Genomic DNA, 24,895 nt, shown 5'->3' with positions numbered 1-24,895 from the left:
TATGTGTGAAGATTAAAATGTTTTTAACAATGCGAAGAAGATGGAGTTAAAATAATAAATATCATTGTAAGAAGCACGTTTCTAGTAATCTCTTATATTGTATACTTAGTTTACTTGACTTGACATAACAAAAAATTTTGGTATAAACTGCATTGCATGTTTTATCAAGAACTGAGTCAGTAGAAATTTCAACATTTTTTTCTAATGAAAAAACGTCCCGTGTAAAAGGCACACTGGAACATAAAGTCCCTTCATTCCGGTAAATAAAATAGTAATTATGATTCAGCCGTCTTTATATTCGGATTATGTGTCATATTTTAGTATAAAAATTCAGGTATTATCTCGGTACTCTGCTGTTCTTTTTCTATAATTTAAACACATACACATTTATTGGGTTTTTACCGAAAAAGACAAAGCTGTTATATTTTTTGGTTCCAGGGAAACTGTTTAGAAAATGTTGAGATCGCCGTGGCGTAGTGGATATGGTGTCCGCCTAGCGATCGGGAGGTCACGGGTTCGATCCCCACTGTGGGAGCGTTCTTTAGATCTCCCCCATAGACATGAAGGAAAAGGACTCGAAAGCGTTTCATATAAGCCTTAGGCTTGTTATGCAATCGAGCTTAAATAAATAGGTTTAAAAAAAAAAAAAAAAAAAAATGTTTATGCATATTTTCGTAACGTCAATTTCAATGCCTTTCGCAATATAACAATTATATATAACCATACATACTAGAGCATATACATCGACAATACACGATTGTACTTTGTAAAACTTACATTTGCATATGCATATATATTAAATTTAGTGACTTACAATGCACACGATATACCCGGTACAATATGAATAATGTATTTTATACACATGTTATTATTTGTAAGTTTTTTCGCTCAGAGGGAGAATTTATTAAACTACCCCGCAAATGTTCACAATCCGTCCGATTACCCGAATACCAGCAATTTAATGATTAGTAATGTACGATGGACACAGAAGCAGACTCGGTAAACAGCCATCCATCAAACTGTCTAGGCATACACTCAATGCAACATGATCATTTCTGTTAGTGTAATAGAAGTATAAATTCGATTACGGATACGAATTTCGAAAGTTAAGCCCTTTTATGGTTTAAGAATTAGCAAAGTAATTGAACATTTAAAAAAATAGTTAACAGTTCCGTCTCATACACACGCGTTTCTTCCGCGTGATTATGTTAGCCTTGGTCAAGTACTACAGGCTTATGATTGTCTTCCGGGTAGCAGTTTTGCATCATATAATATTATACGCTGGATTATCGATTTCAATGTCACAGGTTCAATCAGTATGGTGATCATTTGTTTTGTCTTTTGCATGATATTGATAGATACTATAAAAAAGCATGCGTTTCGACAAAACATTTAATTATCCTATTTCTTATATACAACGACCAAATCATTGTCGTTTGCTTGTTCTCATTTATGGTCCATGTTAAGGGAGGTATCAGCGTATATGTAACATGTCAAATTTGTAACACGAGTGAAATTTCGACCAAATATGTCACATGTTTATAGAAATTACATGTCTGACAATCCTGTTTTATTCGTTGAAATAACTGTTCAGGTATGTATACGTTCATTGTTTTTGATGGTTGTGAAACATTCTCTGTTCACTTGAAAAGGCTTTAAGCAATGCAAAAACAATAACGCTAGATAAAATGCTTATGCGTTTAATTTGACGATGGTGTTTTTTTTTATACCGACGGTCGTTAGCAGGATATTATTTTTTGGTGAAAATGATGATCGCGATACTTTTAAGCGATTATAATGATGATAGTGATAATGGGAATTAATGATAATGTCTGAACTTTATATTTAAATATTTCCATTGTCAATGCATTTATTGATTATTTAACAAAAAACAAACGGTTTCGCATAATTGACATATGCCAATTAGTTTTACATGACTAACAGATAGTGTTGAATAACCTGAATGTGCAATGATATTGGTACGTGTTTTTTTCCCAGCATATTCCTCATAATTTCCCTTAAATAATGTTATTACTGACAAAGGTGTGTGTATAACTATATTGGCTGTTTCATACCGTCATCTGGTATAACAGTATGCAAAGTAAGCACAACCATGTGTATAACGATCAGAGGCTCAAAAAGGAGTTTAGTTTAAGTCTGTCCGGAGTTCGTTCTCGAAAGTAATGGGGCATCCCGTATGGGGTCCCGTCCGTCCGTATCGTATGTCTGGCTTCTTCTTAAAAAAATATTTACTTTATGTGAAAGGTTCTCGGTGTCGTGCGTCTACATAATGACGCTACAATGCTGATGGTCACTGAAGAAAAGTATGCTGTTGTTGATGACGATGATCTTCAGAATGCTTGTATATATCTCATTGTTTGATCTTAATTTATGTAATTAAATATAACTTATCGTATTTGTCTTCGACAAAATGTACATGTCAAGAGTTATGTCCATTTATAAGTAAAAAATAATCGTTCACATTTAACATGACCAGTGTACGTACCACGTACGCTTATTACGACATGCACTATTTAGCAGTGACCAATATGGGAAAAAATCAATTATAAACGTCGTTATTTTAATAAGTTTTAAATGAAAACGATGTATTAATATGTGTTGCATAAATTTGACGCGAATGTTAGATTATCTCGTTTTCGATATTTTCCATGTGAAAAAAAAAACAATTCAAATTCGAACAACAATGCGATGTTCAGCAACAGAAAATAGTGCACCTTCTTAAACTGTTAACCCTTGGTAATATCAGCTAACTATAAAACTCGTTATAAATTATCCATGCTTTCGCTTTTATCCTTCAGTTCTCATGTTTCTTATACAACGTTAGCTTAATTTATGTTATCAATTGCCTTATACTGCATCGCCCCAAACATAAAAAGAATATTAAGTATTCGTATCTTCTTTAATATATATTTCGTTCAAAACAAAATGCATAGCTTTTCAACAAGTGAGATACCGTTTATTTCTCTGTGTCTTGACCTCTAGCAATATCTATCCTCATTCGCAACCAATTACCATGTTCATAGCATATTTCAAGCGTATTTTTTTGTATTCATAGCCGCAATTGACATTGACTTAAAAATCGGAGACACTATCTATAACTTACCAAATACCGCAGATCAATCGTCGATTCAGTGCAGATCAGATCGTTAATAAATCGTTCAGTGTCTATCTTAAACACGATGTCGATTAACCGCACAGCCACTTGCGATTAATATTGTTACGGAATACAATAATAACAGATAGTGAGTGTGAAATATTTGAATGAAGTCATGGAGCGTTTATGTGACAAGTGAATATCTTTACAATTGCTTATAAAAGGATGTGACACTTAAACGATATATTTGTAAAGCCTATGCAAAATAGTTATACGCAAACATGGTGATAAAGTGGTGCTTGTTTGTATGTATGGAAGTTCAGTTTCTTTCATTTTGCTTAGGAGCTTTGGACAGAGGATCATGGGTGAGTAAAATGCTATTCACAATATTAGTATAAGTAAAAACATAAGTGTACGCCGTAAAATGAAAGGCTTGATGCATTTTGGGCTCTTGCAAGCTTTCATGAATCTTAAAATATCAGCACAGCTATTTGCAATAATCAAATGTGTGTTTGTTTACACTATGTTCACGTTTTCTAAAGGTTTATTAACGGATATTGAAATATAAAATGTCTTATTTAGTGAAATTGAAAAAATCAATATATTCGATTTGCGTAGATTTTGCGATTAAAACTATTTCCACAGAGTGCAATTCATATTGTGGTATACTTTCGATGGTGTTGATATAAAAACAACTGTCCCGACCATATATAATTAATATTATGAAGTCAATTGATCACTCAACTGACACATATTGTAAAATGTAATTATTTAAATCGTTTAAGCAAACACATAATTGTTGTCACCCGTAATTTATTAAGATGGTTGCAAATAATGTGTGCGCTGTTAGTTTCATTCTCAGCATTAACTTTTAACATCATAGAATAGGAAGTGTCTACTGATGATACAAAGGCTACAAACTAACTTTCCTTTTACTGTTACAATGTATAATTGTGACTAGTTCAGTGCTTATGTCATTGTGCAAAGATATTTTAAGTTAATACTGTCAACAAAAGTCGCTTTCACGAGTCAATGTATCACTTTCTTCAAACATAGGAGAAAGCTTGAGAATACAACAATGTCATATTTGTTTAAACGTTATGTCTATTTTACCCTATCAAAATAAACAAATAAATTTGAATTGTTTATTGTTATCTTCTTGGGTCTGTGTTTACCAACCCATTCTAAGACATATGAATAAAGAATATACTTAAAACAAAGACAAACACGTCCTGCGTTGGAATGTATACGGGCTACACATTTTGCTTACGTCATAAGCATCTCATTTAAAATAATACATTTTATAAATTCCCTTGCAATGATGTGCTGAACGAGTAAATATTTTCAATGTATTTTAATATTATTTCAATATTTTACGTTACCATACACTGATACTCCATATTGTTTTATATTGCCTCTCCCACTACCACAAATTGCATATTTAATATTCTACTTTCAATACCAAAGTTACTCTATTTATTAATTGAACAAACAACTATTGATTACGCAATTACCACTATTTTGACTAAACTACTATTGCTACTGATACGTTTGCTTATGCATTATTTAAACGTTTATTACATAAAACTATATTTTCAAAAGAAATTTGCATATGACGTTAAATATTTAATGCTTCATTTAAAATGGCATTTTTTCATGAGTGCACTCTTTGTATAATGCTGACAAAGCTTAAGGAATTTGTGATTAACGTGATATATGTAAAATTAAATAACCATAATAGTTAGGAAAATTGATATTGCAATAAACGACTAAGAACATATTGATTGATTTGGAAAAGGCGACCTGCAAACGAATAGTAAATTAAACTAAAATTTGTAGAAAAAGGGTAGACATTCATAAAAATAAGTCTCTACATATGCCGGATATTTTTGTAAAATTATTGATAATGTTAATGTATCTACATAAGTTCAAAGAAAGGTATTTATATACTATATTGCATTACATTAAAATATTTTCGTCAAATCAACCAAAGAATACATGCATTCAAAGCTCATCCATCATGTGAATGATAGCAAAGCCCATGTAGGATTCATGCCAATGTGCTAAACCTAAATGACTTTTATGATCTTTTCATTAATTTTCATCTTCGGATGAATATTGTGAATAGTCGTATGCATTTTCTGAGGGGTCCTTTAAAAACAGTTTATTTGATTACGTTTTTCATACTCTTCGTTGTTTTAAATAAACAACACGCATAATATAAACTCATACAGTATATTTAATGACGTTGTTTTCATTACTTCTCCTTCTCTAACGTCCTATGTACCGTTTATGGGTCCACAAGGTAAAAATAAGACATATTATGATTGCATGTTTATCGAGTGATGATAGAGAGTTGCGCTTTGCAGTCGAATGTTATGTAAACCTGGTTAACATGGGGGTTGAGAGATGTATAATGTTCACAAATTCGATGTAACTGGTGGTTAGATGGAGTTATTTGAGTAGATAATTCATATGTAAAAAATACAAACGTTCTGCTCGTATACCATTTTTACTACTTCTTCAATAGTCCATATTTAATTAGTATGCGTATTAACATGGTTTGTGTTTTGTATTAAATCGGTAGTAGTCCTAGATAAGGACTGTCGTACTTCATAAACGGTGTTAATTTTCGTTATCGTTATTCACACGGTTTTTATTGTGTATTTGAAGTCAGGGTTAATTAAAATGAGGTTTGCAAATGTAAATAAATAAGCAGAAGCTGTATTGTAAGAGATCCAGATCCTAATTCATCAACGTTAAACTCTTTCAGTTCTGGAACCGAATTTTGAAGACATTTGCAAAAAGTTTGGTTCCAGATGAGACGCCACAGAACGTGGCATCCCATCAGGATCCAAACTGTTTGCTATTCTGATATTATTGTTCGAAAAAACAATTGAAGAAAATGCTAAGTTTAGAAATTAAGCAGACGACATTTAACAGACGACATATTTCCCAGCATGCAAAGGGTTAAGAAATGTGGAAATGTAAATATATATTTCAATGCCTATATATGTACATAGCATTGATCTACTTCAATATGCTGAATCTCGATGATTGGTTAATGAATCGTGCGGTGTTTGATTGGTTTTATGGCTGGATTTAAATTTTCATTTATATCAGCTAATGTTACGGTAAACTAAAATTTGAAGTTGTTCATGCATTATTGATAGTGATCTGTCAGTAAATATATATAAATGTCGCCGTGGCGTAGTAGATATGGTGTCCGTCTAACGACCGGGAGGTCACGGTTTCGATATTCTTTGTGTGAGCGTTCTTTAATTCTCTTCTGAAGACACCAAGTATTGGTTTCGCCTAGGAAGCAAACTCGAAAGCAGCGTTTCACTTGCCTGAGCTTTTGATGCAATCGAGCTAAAATTATTAGGTTTAAACCAATTAACATAGATTATGTGTTTTGATACGTTGGAATACGAAGAAACTTACAGTGCTAATTTGTAATGCTTATACGCCTTTTGCATATACCATAGGTCGTTACCCAATGTAAATATATTGCACATCGTAATAAAAACATTGATCTGACCAAAAACCTTGATTGTTTACAAATCGTGGTGTATTTTTGTTTTGTGTGTGTGTTGAAAAGTGATTTAAAATGTTGTTACTAATTAAAATACACTATTGTGTATGTGATTAAGGACCTAAAATATAGTTTTAAAGATATAAACTAAATGCTTAAGAAAACATGAGTATTTAGAAATAATCCATGTAACAAAAGAAATAAGATATTTATTCGCAGTTAACCGTATTTATTGCGGCAATAGACGTTGAATAGGATTCATTAGCATATACTGATCAGTTATTGCATGCCCTATCCGTCGGTGGTTCAATGATTATAAAGTGCGTGTATAGATCGTCATTAAATAATGGATTGGCCTAACATTAATAGGACGACACCTTCGTACTAATTTACTTTGGATGATAATGTTAAAATAATTGATTAATATTATTAGTGTTGCCGATTTAAAGTAAGCTTATGTTGTGTTTTATGGATATCGTAATTCAAAATAGTTTAACACCTTAATATGTTCAGTCCGTGCAAAATAGTGTAACATAGGAATGCTAATAAAGTGGTACGATTTATTCAAATTGAAGCAAAAGTTTTCTTCGCATTTCATGGGTGAGTTTACGTACAACAAATAAAAGATGTATAAGGTGTAATCATTGCCGTTGTGAATCTCATTTTCGTCTGTGTTGTATTTCATATAATGAAGAATTTCCACTTATTCTATATGCGCATTGTTCAACTACTTTTTAAATATGTTATTTACATTAAGATGGTTGCAAACAAGGCTAACGCAATTATATCAGATCAACATTAAAGTAACATTAATATTTACAGTAAAGTTTTAGTATGTGACGATGCTTTGAATGCTTTCTTCAATTACTTCTTGTACTACTATAAGCGAGAATTTATTTGCTTTTTTAATTGAACAAAATTGTTTGCATTTACAAGACTACATTAATTTACAGTACTATTGGTGTTTCTATACACAAGTAATTATACTTCTTCTAAAACAATTAATACCAATACTTCTAACCTTACTATTGTACAAACATTTTCCTTTCTTTACTTCTTTTACTGCAATTGCTTTGGGTTTTTCAACGCACAAATGTATCGCCACCAAAACGAGATAGCAAATCTACTTAAAGTTTGATTTCCAAAACCTCAGCCTGAAAGTCACAGCAGCATTGTGAATTCGCCTCATTTTAAATATGTATATATGCATAACTAAGGCGAATACTGTTATTGATATACAACTGTTGAAAACATATATCACAAACGCACACGATGATATAAAACAATTGTAAAACATATATTAAGAACGCACGAATTAATATGCAATTTTATTTTGTTATTCAAATTTTCTATAAATGCGCTATTGAGTTAAACATGAAAATTAATTGATTCACGCATATTAGTGGGGAAAAAAACGATTCCGTTATTTAATAGAAATGTTTTTATTTTATTCTATAAGACATACACAATTTTCGTAACGTTAATAATTCAAAATATAGTAATGCCATGAAGGAAGCCCGCGTGTGTGTGTGCATTAGACTTCACTTTTACGGTTTAGGTGAGCAAGTAAGGCAATTAAATGGTCATCGCATGCAGATTGACCTAAGTCTGTAGCATTCTTTATAGCTGTTCGCGGCGATCAATATTCCAAAATATTATGTAATTAATGTCATGGTTGCATGTTTAGACTGTTATCGCAACTGGCGATAATGATATCAAATCACAATACTGGTTCACGTTGTAAAAATGATATATTTTGTTTCTATGCATTCTAAACTATAAAAGTATGTAACTAATTATTGTAATACACCCTTTTGCTTTAGATAAATGAACTTCAATTTATAATTATTTTAAGTAGTGTGTAAACATTATATAAATAGTAAGGAAATGCGCGACAAAAAGCCCAAGTATGCATGTTTCCATCCAAATGTCCAAAACGTTATTTGAAACTCCACAAAAACATATTTTTTGTATGCGAAGCCGGGTGTAAAATAGTTGTACTGTCGTAAATAATCACTGAAATGAAGTTCCTGTCCATTACCAAGAATGTATGTAATAGTTTCACATTCACCGTCGAATGTCTATTTAAATAGTATCTTCATGTAATACGCATTCAATTGCAAAGTCAAAGATATAAAGACAACAGTTGATATCTTTCATCGTTTTTCTCAAAAATGGTATGTACTTTTATGAATATTTTGCAATCAGATCACATTTTAATAATACGTTTATTGATGAAATCGTAACATCACTTACAGGATTATCGGGCGTTTAATGTGTTGTTAAAACATGCTGATTTATGTCATAAGTGAGAAAGGCGAGGCAATGTAATAGTTCTGCTCCATCAATCATCGGCCGCTATGATTTGTGGGCCCTTTGTCCATTTGGATTTATTATAATCTGTAATCTTTGAACATCGATGTTGTTAGAAAAAACTTGGTCAATTTAGTAAATTCCCAGAACTATTTATTTGAATGGTGATGTATTTATCACTATTAGTATATAAATTGTGCTGGTAAATCGGGCGGCAAAAGCACATATCTACATATATATATTTTAAACCACCTTTTACATTTCAAATTTTTGCCAATTGAATATCTTTACAAAGGTTTTAAATAGAAATGTTGTTCTTTGCCTGTCGAGATGTGGCATACAAACTTTATTAAGAGACAGGTATCCAGCGCTTCGTTATGTCGCATATTCAGCACAAACCATTCAGTCAATACCACCAATACCGCCTCTCTCTAAATGGTATAAATCCCTGCATGCCTTATTTTAGTTGACATACTTTGCCAATTACTGATGTCTTAATACGGGTTCCCAAAGTAATTAACTGATGATTGATGCCATTGATTATACCATTATTGCGAATGCTAATTTCATGCGTTACAATGAGTGACCATATCAGTGAATAATAATGTATCATTAATACGTATTTAGGAATAATGCAAGTGGACGGGCTTTGGTGACATAATGAAACATACTACTACAGTATGACATATTAAAATCTATTCCAGACCTTAATAGAACCGCATAGCAAAGGACATTTTACTGCTGTTCATATGTACATCTATATGACATCAGTTTCGGTTTAAACTCCAAATTATGTAAACGTGTTTAAAATTATAGAACAAGCATCGCAGTGTGCCGAGATAATACATTAATGTTTACACTAAAATGTCACACATATTCAGATTGCAAAGGAGGCTGTATCGTAATTACCATTTTATTTTACCGCAATAAATAAGAAAAGGGACTTAATGTCCAGTTTGCCTTTTACACGCGACATGTTTTTGATAGAAAAACATGTTGAAATTTCTGCTGCCTCAGTTCTTGGTTAAAAAAAAATAATTAATAAAGTTGAAATAAATGTGTGAAATTTTGACAAAAAAAGTCACATGTTTATAGAAAGTACATGTATGGCAATACTGTTTTATTCGTTAAAATAACTGTTCAGATATGTATCAGTCTATAGTTTTCGACAGTTAAACCATTAGCTGTTCACTTGAAAAGCACTTAAAGCAATGCAGAAACATGATCGCTAGATAAGATGCTGATGCGTTGAATGCGACGATGCTGTTTTTGTTGATACTGATGGTCGTTAGAATGATGATATTTTTGGTTAAATTAATGATCGCGTTCAGTTTAGGGCGATTATAATGATGAAAGTAATGATGGGAATAAATGATGATGTCTGAACTTTACACTTTAATCTTTACAATTGCAATGTATTTATTGATTACATAATAACAAAACAAAAACGGTTTATCATTATGGGCATATGTAAATAAGAAGTTCATGCCCAATGGATAGTGTTGAATAACATGAATGTACAATTATATTGGTTCGTGTTTATTTTGCTGCATATTCATCATAATTTCGCTTGAGTTATGTATTCACTGACAAATGTGTGTGGGTGTAACTTACTAGGCTTTATTACACAGTCATCTGGTATAACAGTTTCCAAATCAAGCACAATCATGTGTATAACACTCATATGTTGAAAAAATGAGTTTAATTTAAGTTCGTTCAGGGCTCGTTTCTTACAGGTATTGGGCTTCCAGTATGGGACCCCGTTCGTCCGTATCGTATGTCTGGATAGAATGTCGTGTTAAGAAACATATTTACTTTATATCATAAGGGCTCGGTGTTGTGTTCGTCTCATTATATGAATGACGCTACAATGATGATGGTCACTGATGCTGATTATACTGTTGATGATGATGATGATGATGATGATGATGATGATGATGATGATGATGATTGCAATTATGACGATGATCTTTAGAATGCTTGAAAATCAATGCATTTGCGCGTATGACTCAGTTCTGATATTCCTTATAAAACCTTGCTTAAATTATGTACGTTAACGATTGCCATTTACTTCATTGACACAAACATAGACTATTAAGTATTCATATGCACTAAACTATATATATTTCTTTCAAACAATTGCATAGCTTTTCAAAAAGTGAGATACCGTTTCTTACCCTGTGTCTTGACTTGTAGCAATATCTATCCTCATTTGCAGCCAATTACCATGTTCATAGCATATTGCTAGCGGTTATATATATTAATAGCGTCAATTGACATTGACTTGAGAATCGGAGAAACTATCTATAACTTACAAAATACCGCAGATCAATCGTCGATTCAGTGCAGATCAGATCGTTTGTAAATCGTTCAGTGTCTATCTTAAACACGATGTCGATTAACCGCACAGCCACTTGCGATTAATATTGTTACGGAATACAATAATAACAGATAGTGAGTGTGAAATATTTGAATGAAGTCATGGAGCGTTTATGTGACAAGTGAATATCTTTACAATTGCTTTTAAAATGATATGACACTTAAACGATATATTTGTAAAGCCTATGCAAAATAGTTATACACAAACATGGTGATAAAGTGGTGGTTGTTTTTGTGTATGGAGGTACCGTTTCTTTCGTTTTGCTTAGGAGCTTTGGACAGAGGATCATGGGTGAGTAAAATGCAATTCACAATATAAGTATAAGTAAAAACATAATTGTACGCCGTAAAATGAAAGGCTTGATGCATTTTGGGCTTAGGCACGCTTTCATGAATCGTAAAAAATCATCACAACTGTTTGCAATAATCAAACGTGTGTTTGTTTATACTATGTACGCGCTTTCCAAAGATTTATTAATGGATATTCAATTATAAAATTTCTTACTTAGTGAAATTGAAAAAATCAAAAGAATCGATTTGCGTAGATTTCGCGATTTTAACTATTTCCGCAGAGTGCAATGCATATTGTGGTATACTTTTGATGGTGTTGATATAAAAACAACTTTTCCGACCATATATAATACATATTATCAAGTCAGTTGATCGCAAAACTGATAAATATTGTAAAATGTATTCATTTAAATCGTTTCAGCAAACACATAATTTTGGTCACCCGTAATTTATTAAGATGGTTGCAAATAATGTGTGCGCTGTTAGTTTTAGTCTCCGCATTAACTGTTAACAACATATAATAGGAAGTGTCTATTGATGATACGAAGGCCACAAAATAACTTTTCTTTTACTAATACAATGTATAATTGTGACTAGTTCAGTGCTTATGTCATTGTGTAAAGAGTTTTAAGTTAACACTGTCAGCAAAAGTCGCTTTCACGAGTCAATGTATCACTTTCTTCAAACATTTGATAAAGCTTGATAATACAACAATATCATATTTGTTTAAACGTTTTGTCTATTTTACCCTATTGAAATAAACAATACATTTGAATTAATTATTGTTGTCTTCTTGGGTCCGTGTTTACCAACCCATTCTAAGACATACGAATAAAGAATATACTCTAAACAAAGACAAACACGTCCTGCGTTGGAATGTATACGGGCTACACATTTTGCTTACGTCATAAGCATCTCATATAGAATAATACATTTTACAAATTTCCTTGCAATGATTTGCTGAACGAGTAAATATTTTCAATATATTTTAATATTATTTCAATCCTTTTCGTAATCATACACTGATACTCCATATTTTTCTATATTGCCTCTCTCACTACCAAAATTGCATATTTAATTTTCTACTTTCAATACCAAAGTTATTCTATTTATTATTTGAACAAACAACTATTGATTACTCAATTACCACTATTTTTGACTCAACTACTATTGCTACTGATACTTTTGCTTAAGCATTATTAAAACATTTATTACACAAAACTATAAATTTGCATATGACGTTATATATTTATTGCTTCATTTAAAATGGCATTTTTACATGAGTGCACTCTTCGTATAATATTAACAAAGCTTGAATAATTTGTGATTAACGTGATATATGTAAAACTAAATAACCATAATAGGAAAATTGATATTTCAATAAACGACTGAGAACATATTGATTGATTTGGAAAAGGTGCCCTGCAAACAAATAGTAAAATAAACTAAAATTTGTAGATAAAGGGTAGGCATTCATAAAAATAAGCCTCTACATATGCAGGATATTTTTGTAAAATTATTGATAACGTCAATGTATCTACATAAGTTCAAAAAAAGGTAAATATACTATATTGCATTACATTAAAATATGTTACGTCAAATCAACCGAAGAATACAGGTATTCAAAGCTCATTTATCATGTGAATGATATCAAAGCCCATGTAAGATTCTTGTCAATATGTGAAACTTAAATGGCTTTTATGATCTTTTCATTAATTTTCATCATCTTATGAATATTGTGAATAGTCGTATACATTTCCTGAGGGGACCCTTAAAAAAACACAATGTATTTGATTACGTTTTCATACTGTTTGTTTGTTTAAATAAACAACACGCATAAAATAAACTCATACAGTATATTTAATGACGTTTTTTTATTACTTCTCCTTCAATAACGTCCTACGTTCCGTTTATGGATCCACAAGATGAAAATTAGACATATTGTGATTGCATGTTTATCGTGTGATTCTAGAGAATTGCGTTTTGCAGTCGAATGTTATGTAAATCTGGTTAACATGGGAGTTGAGAGATGTTTTATGTTCACAAATTCGATGTAACTGGTGGTTAGATGGAGTTATTTGTGTAGATAATTCATATGCAGAAAATACCAAAGTTCTGCTTATATACCTTTTATACTACTGCTACTACTAGTCCATGTTGAATTAGTATGCGTATTAACATGGTTTTGTTTTTTGTATTAAATCGGTAGAAGTCCTAGACTAGAAATTTCGTACTTCATAAACGGTGTTAATTTTTGTTATCGTAATTCACAAGGTTTGTATTGTGTAGTTGCATTCAGGGTTAATTAAAATGTGGTTTTAAAATGTAGATAAATGAAGCTGCATTGTAAGACGTCCATATCCTAATTGATCAACGTAGAAGAAATGTGAGAATGTAAATATAGATTTCAATGCCTATATATATGTGAATGATTGCTATTGAATATCATTGATATACTTCAATATGCTGAATTTCGATGATTGGTTAATGAACCGTACGGTGTTTGATAGGTTTAATGGCTGGGTGTAAATTTTCATTTATATCAGCTAATCTTACGGTAAAGTCAATTTTAAAGTTGTTCGTGTATTATTGATATTGATCTGTCAGAAAACAAATATACATGTCGCCGTGGCGTAGTAGATATGGTGTCCGTCTAACGACCGGGAGGTAAAGGTTTCCATTTCATTATGGGAGCGTTTTTAGTTCTCTACTGAAGACACCAATAGGTACAACAATCCAATGTTTGGAATTGCCTAAATTAAATATGACGACACCTTCGTACTAAATTTCTTTGGAAGATAAAAGTAAAATAATGTGTTAATATTATGAGTGTTTCCGATTTAAAGTAAGGTTATATAGTGTTTTCTTGAAATCGTATTTCAAAATAGTTCAACATATTAATATGTTCAGTCCTACCAAAAAAGTGTTACATAGACATGGTTATAAAGTGGTACGCGTTTTTCAAATTGAAGTACATGTTTGCTTATAATTGGTGAACACAGTCTCATGGGTTAGTTTACGTACAACAAATAAACTATGTGTAAGGTGTAATCATTGCCGTAGTGAGATAGTCTCCTTTCTTGAGTGTTGTATTTCATATTATAAGATGTAAAGTTATTTAATATGCGTATTGTTCAACTACGTCTATTAAATAAATGAAAGTTTTATGAAATAATAAAGAATAAACACAAACTACACACCATGCGCACAATGCATAAACAAACATTGTACATACGGGATTATAAAACGTTAATGCTTTCTTCAATTGTTTCTTGTACTAATATAAGCGAGAGTTTATTTTCTTTCTTAATTGATTAAAGCTGTTTGCATTTACACGACTACATTACTTGACCGTAGTATTGGTGTTTCTATACAAAAGTACTTATACAACAACTAAAACAAGTACTACCAATACTTCGTACTTTACTATTGTTAAAACATTTTCTTTTCTTTTCTTCTTTTACTGCACTCGCCACCCAAACGATATAGCAAATCTACTTATAGTTTGATTTCCAAAGCCTCAGCCAGAAGGTCATGGTCCCATAGACAAAATCAAAGTAGCTTAATTTATCCTTATCACATAACCTAGCATTGTGAATACCGATATTAATTTCCAGTTGAATGCAAGCTCTGTTCTCGGCGTTGGTTGATTGTATCTTGGATCCTATACCAAATAATGAATTCGTCAACCGATGGACTTTTGATTAAGGCAATATTTCAGCCGGCACATAACTGATGTATGCCAGTGGCAGCATCGTTGAAATATGTGTTGCATATCTGGAACAAGTTGTCTTTGCACTTGTACAAGAAAGCGGACTTTTCCGCAAGAATACATCAGCACTGTTGATTCATCTCATTTAAAATATGTATATATGCATAGTTAAGGCAACCAATGTTATTGATATACAACTGTTGCAAACATATGTCACAACACACACAATGATATAAAACTATTGTAAAACATATATTAAGAACGCACGAATTGTAATGCAATTTAATTTTGTTATTGAAAATTTGTATAAATACACTATCGAGTCAAACATAAAAACCATCAATGCAATATTGGTCGAAAAGCGCATCCTTTATTAAATATGCATGGTGTGTTTTTACTTTATCAGACATACACATTAAACGCAACGTAAATACTACATATTACATTAATGACTTGAATAAAGCGCGCGTGTGTGTGCATTAGACTTCAATAAAACGGTTTAGGTGAGCATGTAAGGCAATTAAATAGTCATCGCATTGTGATTGACCTAAGTCTGTAGCATTCTTCAGAGCTGTTCGCAGCGATCAATATTCCAAAAAATTATGTTATTAAGGTTATGGTTGCATGTTTAGACTATTATCGCAACTGGCGATAATAATATAAAATCCCAATACTGGTTCACTTTGTAAAATTGATATATTTGTTTATATGCATTTTAAACTATGAAATTATGTAACTAATTATTGTAATACTCTGTTACTTTAGATAAAATGAACTTTATAAATATTTTAGTAGGGTGTAAACGTTATATAAACAGTAAGGAAATGCACGACATAAAGCAAAATTATGCATGTTTCCATCCACATTTCCACAACGTTATTTGAAACTCCACAAAAACATATTTTTTGTATGCGAAGCATGACTTGTTTATTATTACTGGGTGTAAAATAGTTGTACTTTCGTAAATAATCGTTGAAATGAAGTTCCTGTCCATTACCAAGAATATATATGATATTCTCACATTCACCGTCGAGTGTCTATTTCAATATTATCGTCATATAATTCGCATTCAATTCCTACGTCAAAGATATAGAGACAAATCTTTCATCGTTTTTCTCAAAAAATGGTATGTACTTTTATAAGTATTTTGCAATCAGATCACATGTTTATGATTTGTTTATTGTTGAATGCGTCACATCACTTAAAGGATTATCGGGCGTTAAACGTGTTCTAAAACATGCTGATTTATGCCATAAGTGATAAAGGCAAGTCCATTAAATAGTTCTGCTCCAGTGATCATTGCCCTTTGTCCATATGGATTTATACTAAGTTGTAAACTTTGAACATCGATTGTGTTAAAAAAAACACTTGTTCAATTAAGCAATAAATTCCCAGAACTATTTCTTCGAATTGTGATTTATTTATTACAATATGTATTAAAAGTTTGCTGGTAAATTGGATGGCGACAGCACTACATATATTTTTTTAAACAACCACTTTTTGCAGAGGTTTTAAATAAGTGTGTTGTTATTTGCCTCTTCGAGGTGCTTCGTTATGTCGCATATTCAGCACAAACAATTCAATACCACCAAGCCTCTCTCTGAATTGTATAAATACTTGCATGCCTGTGTTTAGTTGACATACTGTGCCAATTACTGATGTCTAAATAAGGGGTCCCAAAGTAAAAAAAAAATGATACTTGATGTTATTGATAATACCATTATTGCGAATGCAAATTGCATGCGTTACAATTAATGTCCATATCAGTGAACAATATTCTATCATTAATACTTAATGCATAAAGCAAGTGGTCGGGCTATGGTGGCATAATGACACATACTCATATAGTATGACATATTCAAAACTATTCCAGACTGCAATAGACCAAATATTAAAGGACTTGATACTGCTGTTCATCTGTACATCTATCCGATATATTTATATAGATAAAGTGTGATGGATGCAGAGATTAGTAATGTTTCATGGTATTGGAGTTGATATGCTATTAAATAAACGGACATCCATTAAACAGTTACTGATATCACCCTCGTACATTATACAAACGTTATAAGTGTGGCAGAAACCATATATGATATGTAAATGTTTCTTTGATTTTGTGTTTGAAATATAACAAACAACGACACTCCAAAATCTATATCGCGATATAAATTCTTGTTTGTATCTACTACTTTTAGAACACAACGCCAACTGTATATACACAATGATTAGAACAATGATTCCCCGCTTGGGACTGTCTGAAATTGTGTTATATGGTTTCACCATCAACTACGATATTCAATTTTAAATTGGTCAATTTAGAATTTCAATTTTCAAATTTGAAATTTAAATAACAGTAAGAAATTATAATATGGAAGGGCAACGAATAAACTCTGGGTGATTAATTAATATCAATGTGGAAATCGAAGAGTGATTGGAACCACACGGTATGGTCAACACAGCAACAGAAATGACCAAAGGTCGTCTTCCGTAGAATATAATATGCATGAATATGTGATATTACTATTTTATACATAGGTTAATGTATTGGTTATGCATGTATGTATAATAAACTAAAAATTGAATTACTGTTGTTAACTATCGTAATGTTGCCTGAAATACACACAATACAAGTTGACACTATACCTGAGTATTACCAGGACACCGTATCATTACATGAGTATATAGCAAAGTTTATGACCACGGAGCATTCGTGGAACTTCCTATTTGTTTACAAGGCTACGCGCAAGATTAGTGCTTTTAAGTGTTTTTAAATGAAACATGGCACCACAAAACAACAATATTTCCAATAAGTAAATCTAGTAGTTACTTTTAAGTATAATATCTACTTAGCGAATAATCATACTATATCATGCATTTTATTAAATAAAATGTTCAAACTGTTAAGGACAGTTTAATTATTATAACATACTAAAACACATGTTTAAAAATACGGTGATTATACGGTTAGCAGTTAATAGTACTGATCCTGCTACTGCAACCCCTGATTTTATTATATTTCATCTGAAAAGATGTTGTCATGGACGAATCAAGTTCGATCTATAACACAGCACATACCATGGAAGCGTGCATATCAACATTAATTTCCGACTGATTAACAACAGCGTCTGCGTCGCCTGTTGATTGAATCCTGAGCCTCTGAATTCAACAATAACTGGCTGTAGATTAAGAATGAGCTCAAGCGACAAATTAAATAGGTCCACCATAGACAAATGCACCACGTACATCTGAAGTAGTTCCTTTACGCTGTAGGAGTGTGTTGTGACTAAATTATTAATTAATAAGAGTCGTTTTCTATATTGATTTATTATTAACCATGTAAAATAGTTATCTTTAATGGACGTATTTAATTTTTTCTATGTATTTAAGCCAAATAATATTATTGTAATGTTCGTAATGTAGTTCTGACTAAATCACTGCTGTGTTCAGTTAACATTTTGTAAGGGATGCCAAACATAAAAAGTCAAATCAGAAGCAAATTATTACATTGGGCGATTTGTTATTTTTCAAATGTATTTTATGTCAGCATATATTCAAATTGAAAATAAATACATGTAAAGATAGTCCTGTTGAAAATCAAGCAATGCACAGCATAGGTTTAAGTGTCACTACAATTGCATAAAATCATAAAAAACACACGCTTCCTGAGTAGCTCATGACTGAAAAAAGCATAAAATGCAAAAAAAAAAAACATACTATTATATCTGCCATTGAAATTGACAGCAGATTTACATAGGTGTAGACCTTGTATATGAAAAAGACAATCTGAATCAGACCCGTTGATTCGAAGAGTTATTATTGAAGATCGTTATTCAAATACGATAAAATAGACCGTGAAAATTTGAACCTGGTGTATAGGCTTGCATCGATATTGCATCGCCTCAACTTAAAATAAAGTAATGCTGTACGCCGCATGTTTATATCCTACTTGCTTAAACATTTCCAATGGGGGGGGGGGGTTACTTTGCACAATTTTTGTGTAATAAAAGTATGCAAGACACGCACAAATAATTAAGCAGTATGTTTGCCTGATAAACAACACACATGGCAATAACTCACAAATTAATAGTTTTTAATGACTTGTATATGCCCGTTTCATGGGCGTTATATTGTGTGGGTACAAAGAATTTCAAAAGAAATGTTAAAGTATCTACAGACAGCCGTAAATACTTCAAGAAATGACGTATCTGTCCCTCATCCCGTAGTTTAAGAAATTATTCCTTACACTCAATACCGAGTGTAAATGTCATGCTTATCTTCATAAAACACTTCTGGTGCGAATGTGTAGAAACGAAAGCTGACTTGAATACATTGTGATGTCTGGTTAATATATAGTTTAAGACAATAAAAAACAGTCGGAGCATTGTGTTAGTGTTTTTTTTTTTTGTTTACTTCATTTTATTCATATTTCAAATTTAATCAAGTGTAACCAAATCACAAACTATAGTATTCAATTAATTGTATACTGCACTATCAAGTTACTTGAGCTAAATCAGAATGAGTATGTGGACCATGTGCTGGAATTTGCTTATAACGCCAGTTGTACCACTCAAACAAAACTAGATTATTCTAACAGTGTTCAAGAATGAAACTGTAAGCAATCGTTTAGGTATTATATTTAACCTGCAAGGTATTCCTCTTCATTTTCTTTAGTTATTTTATAACAATTACCACTTGCAGATCAACCTCATTCGGATTTCTGGAATAGACTATTTCCATTATAATTGATGCATGTGTGTGGGTGTGTGTGTTCATTTGTTCTTCCTCAGTCTCTATTTCACTTAATATAAAACTCACTCGCACGGTTGAGCACTTGATCCCAATGTATAGTTCCACATTTGTTTAACACACGCTATATTCGCATCCTTATATTTAATTGTAAACGAAATTTATCACCAACTTGTCCACCGTCATGTATGTCGCTATTTTTATAAACAAATATTCTGCGATGTAATGTCACAATTTGCGCAAGTTTATTTGTTATCTAATTAGGGCTTCACAAGGTTAACCTTCCATCTTAGGTTATATTGCATTTGTATTTTATAAAAGTATGCCCTAATAAATATGTTTGAACCAATCACACCAACATTGTCTTTTCCATTATTTCGATTTCTCTACCACTCAATTCGAGTATGTATGTTACAGGTGTGCCACTACCCATGTCAATGTGAGAAACGTGAACTCAACTGTGTTGACGGCGTTCCCGTCCTCCTTGACGGTTGCGGGTGCTGCTACATGTGCGCACGACAGAACGGTGACCTGTGCAGCGTCAGAGACGTATGTGACGTCAAGCATGGCCTGTTCTGCGATATGACTGTGGGAGCTTCACCTGGCACAGGAGTCTGCAAAGGTTAACGAATGTTTTGTTATCATAGGTTTTACATGCAAAATTATAAAATGAAGTCCGAATAGGAAACATAATTATCCGGGCCTGCATACACATAGCATCCTAGGGATAACGTTAGAAAATTCTTAAACAATTTATCAGGTCTTTGGCTTGTTAATGTTTATAGGCTTTACTGCCCTTTAGCCAGGACAGGAATCTTAGGCTGAATAGGATCTGCAGCAAAAAAGTTTGAAACATTCATAAATAAAATTTGGCGACATGTACTTGAAATATTATTTAAAATAAAAAGACCAATTACAAACAAAAAACGATCATGTTTGCCCTAGTCGCTTTACTCCACTGACTCCACTCTTAAATTGAAAAGATCATTAGAAAGGAAAACAATTATGACGATGAAAATTCCGTGAATAATTAAAAAATTACTACATTATGTACATACTACTAAAACGATACGTTCAAACTTACGTGACCGAGATCGTATTTAATTCATATTGTAGGTTAACAAACTTGACATTCCCCTAATTTCGCCTCCAATTAATCCATAAATTGAATGAGTCGAATTACAATTCAATCGTTGTTCGATTTGCCTATTCATGCCTGGCTATCCAACGGTACTGTATGATAAAATTTCACTTTAGTATCCGTGATTACTTGTTTACATGAGAACAAATTTAGACCGGGTGTAAGAAAACAGCACCCTACTGGGAGTTACTGTATTTGATAACGATCGTAATCCACGTACTGTGTGTGTCAATTTCTCCGAGCCAATATAGAGTAGCAAATTAGCAAATGCATGTCAATTACAATAATCTTACCTTAGTCTCTGGCGAAATGGTTTTTCCGCCCCGTTCGGATCTGGAAAGATCCTGCCCCAAAAGCTCTACAAGTTGTTGCGCAGTGGTTAGGTTCACCCGATACTGATTTACAAAGTCTATATCGCGAACCCCGCCAACCTCAAAACGGGGCCGGATCTCCCGCTCTCTTCTTCTCTGGTTATTTGCAATCATAAAAAAAAACCATTTCGACCATATTGGATTTTTTTCACGCTCTGCGACTGCGTTTGTGTGATAGCATTTTTTGAAAGCACAATACCGCAAAAAACAGTTGCTCTTGCGGTGTGCGATTTTTGATGAAACGCAAAATAGCCTTAATATTGGCGATGTGCGAATATCGCAACCGAACCAGCGATGCGATATTTGATGAAACGCAAATTGCGATCAGATAAGCGATGTGTGATATTTTAGCAGTAACATTGCGATGCGATCGTTGATGAAACGGGGCCCTGCTTAGCACAACAAATGCTATAATGATAATATTGTGTGCCTTTGGTTAGCAGACAAGATTAGATTTTTCTTAGAAAATGTGATCGAAAATATACTTTTTAATACAACTTATGCTGAGATTTCATGACGCATGACGATCTGAGCGAATACTGGTCTTGGAGAGACTGATGACAATTATATGTACGCTTATTGTACATGTACTGGTAGAAGATTAGGCCCATGTAATGTTAACGTGTTGATTTATAGATACGACGCTCTAAGACATCGATGGAAGATAAAATACCTAGGTGCTAGCTTGGTAAACTTGTAACCAAATAGCAAACCGGTATTTAATTACACAGCTTGGAAACTATCAATGGAAATTGTAATTGAGTCGAATATTTGATACATTGCTCAATGCATTTGTAAAGATCCCAAAGTGGAAGATGGTCAAAACATGTATGACGGTTCGGAACCACACCAACACCTTGGGTGGTAATATGATGTTTGCATTCAGAGGTCATCAATTGAGAAAACCATGGCACTTATATGTTAATATACCAATTCCAAAACTGACGTTTACAAGGAGAAAGAAGACATACACATATAATATTATTCGATATATATTTGACATTTAATTGTATAGTAAATACCAACTGCTCATGTATTACAATAAAGTGAAATTAGAGTTAGTTTATGATGTTTATAATGATTGAAAAGGATAATTGTTTGGATGATTTATATTATCATCAACATATAGCGTTTATTTTGGAATTCATTGACATACAATTAGAGCGATTGTTATATGCTTAAACTTAAAATTTACCAGATATTGAAGATAACACTTTGTTAAAAGCGATCACACACGATCTGTCTAATCTGTGTCAAATAGAAAATAACTTAATTAAATATACCCTCCCGTTCTTTGATATTTCTATGAAGAGCCCATTTCAAGGTAGAAAGCGCTGTAATCAACGGTATAATAAAGTCTTCTCTTTGTCTTCAAATAGTGCAATCGTTTAACAACTGGCACAATAAATTATAAAGATATACCACATAGCATATCAAGGACAAAATTGATTATAGTTGATTTGATTGATTTGAATGAGTATAGTGTGATTTTGCTTCAAATAAAATGAACACAAACTGTATCTATTGCATTGAAAATACATAATGCTATACGACCCGTTCAATCCACATTAGATTTTTCAATTGATTGTGTTTATAAAACTGTCACAAAACAGCCGTTGCGTTGATATTCAAAACTGGTAACACAACAGTTGTAAATATAAAGAATGCAAGTGGTATTTGTGTAAAAATATTGCACTTCTCTTTTCAATTTCGCACTTTAATGTTTAATGTTGAATCAATTGACATTAAATAGCTTTACCGTGTCACAATGTATTTATATGTCGGAGATTATTTACCTTTAGCAAACGAAGAGTAAAGGTAAATACCGCCGATTGACATAAAATCTTTCCAAAACAAACATTTAAGAAACTGTCATCGAAATGAACAAACAGTAGATGAACATTTTATATTCTGATCAAGCCGACATATTCTAAAACTTTGTATTTAATTACAGATCTGGCTTTAAGTGAGCTTGATACATTCCTTTTAAAACTGATATGACAGACCCGTTTATCGGACCGCCCTAAAAACTTGCTTACTTCATAACTTCATTATACGCATTTTGAGACAATCGATCCCTTACATTTTGCTTTTCCAAAATTATGGATATCTAGCATATTTATTTCAATATTTAGAATATTTCTTACAGAAATTCCTTTAAGCAAACAGCGCAAACCCTGATGAGACGCCGCATCATGCGGCGTCTCATCTGCGTCTACGCTGTTTGCTAAGGCCTTTTTACTAGACGCTAGCCTAGGTATAAATGGGTTAAGGTGGTTCTGAATTGTCAAATAACAATCGAGTTGTACATTAACTCGATATGAAAAGACTATCAGAAAATTAAATTTTTAGATACTCAGATACTGTTGTTTTGAATCAAATTTTCGTCAATATAAACATACATATATCATAACAGACGTATTACGATGGTCAAGATATAAAGGACCGAAATATTGTGACAAATACCAGATTACAAAGTAGTGTGTTGAGTAACATTTCAAAGAAATGTATTATGGTATATACTGCAATATAAACAGTTCATCGCCACACTCCCAAGCATGGTCAACATAACCCCCAATGGTATCATTTGATAAAAAGCATTGAAGAGGGCAATTACACCGTCATAGTATTTTATTAATTCTACACTATTTATAAACATTTTTTGTGCCAGATTCAATCAACGTATATTCTTTAATTGCTTAAAACAATAGCAAAACTATATAAAGTTAACTTCATCTAACCTAGCGTAGTAATAATAGAATTGAGTGTGATCTTTCCGCCACTCGAATTAGTCGTAAACAATTTCCTAAAAGCAGTGTAACAAGACATTTATCGCTAAAAGCCCTGATTCAAAGTTAATCGGAGATGTTATGAACACAAGCTATATTGAATGTCTTACAGAAGAAAAATGGTCAAATAGCACCTATATTAACGGTGATTTTTCAAATAAAAACTAACACCGTTATGCAAAAGTTTTCCCTATAAATAGTCTTTTTGCAAAAAATCAAAGGTTTTCTCTGTTCATTGATGTGCTGTGTAACATGGTCAGAGGCGGCTACTCTTCAAACAAATGTCTATATGGTTTACTTTTTCATCTAATAAGTTTGATTTAAAGCAGTTTAATAACTTTAAACATGACGTTTCATATGATTTTATTATCAGCATCAACACCATATATGTGCGCATGACTAATCGTTTTAAATAATCAGTGTTTCTAAAATATTCACACATCATATTTTTTTACAGACCGTTACAGGTATGTGAGATTTCGTCATAACAATTAAAGATGTTC

General features: G+C 32.3%; 1 protein-coding gene across 2 annotated transcripts in view; it reads left to right on the top strand.

Annotated features, from left to right (window-relative positions):
* Positions 1 to 24,895, top strand: part of LOC127839215 (CCN family member 2-like) — a 115,665-nt gene that overhangs the window by 82,837 nt on the left and 7,933 nt on the right. The window contains exons 1-2 of one of the 2 annotated variants that reach the window (XM_052367494.1): positions 3,287 to 3,480; positions 20,509 to 20,713. In XM_052367494.1, the coding sequence (XP_052223454.1) occupies positions 3,397 to 3,480; positions 20,509 to 20,713 (289 nt within the window). In that variant the 5' untranslated portion in view covers positions 3,287 to 3,396. Of the gene's footprint in view, positions 1 to 3,286; positions 3,481 to 20,508; positions 20,714 to 24,895 lie in introns of those variants that run through there. The other variant, XM_052367495.1, reaches the window with a different exon arrangement.

This window comes from Dreissena polymorpha, chromosome 7, assembly GCF_020536995.1.
Source record: "Dreissena polymorpha isolate Duluth1 chromosome 7, UMN_Dpol_1.0, whole genome shotgun sequence".
NCBI lineage: Eukaryota > Metazoa > Mollusca > Bivalvia > Myida > Dreissenidae > Dreissena > Dreissena polymorpha.
The sequence above is the reverse complement of the archived record's forward strand: the minus strand, read 5'-3'. Positions and strand labels throughout refer to the sequence as shown.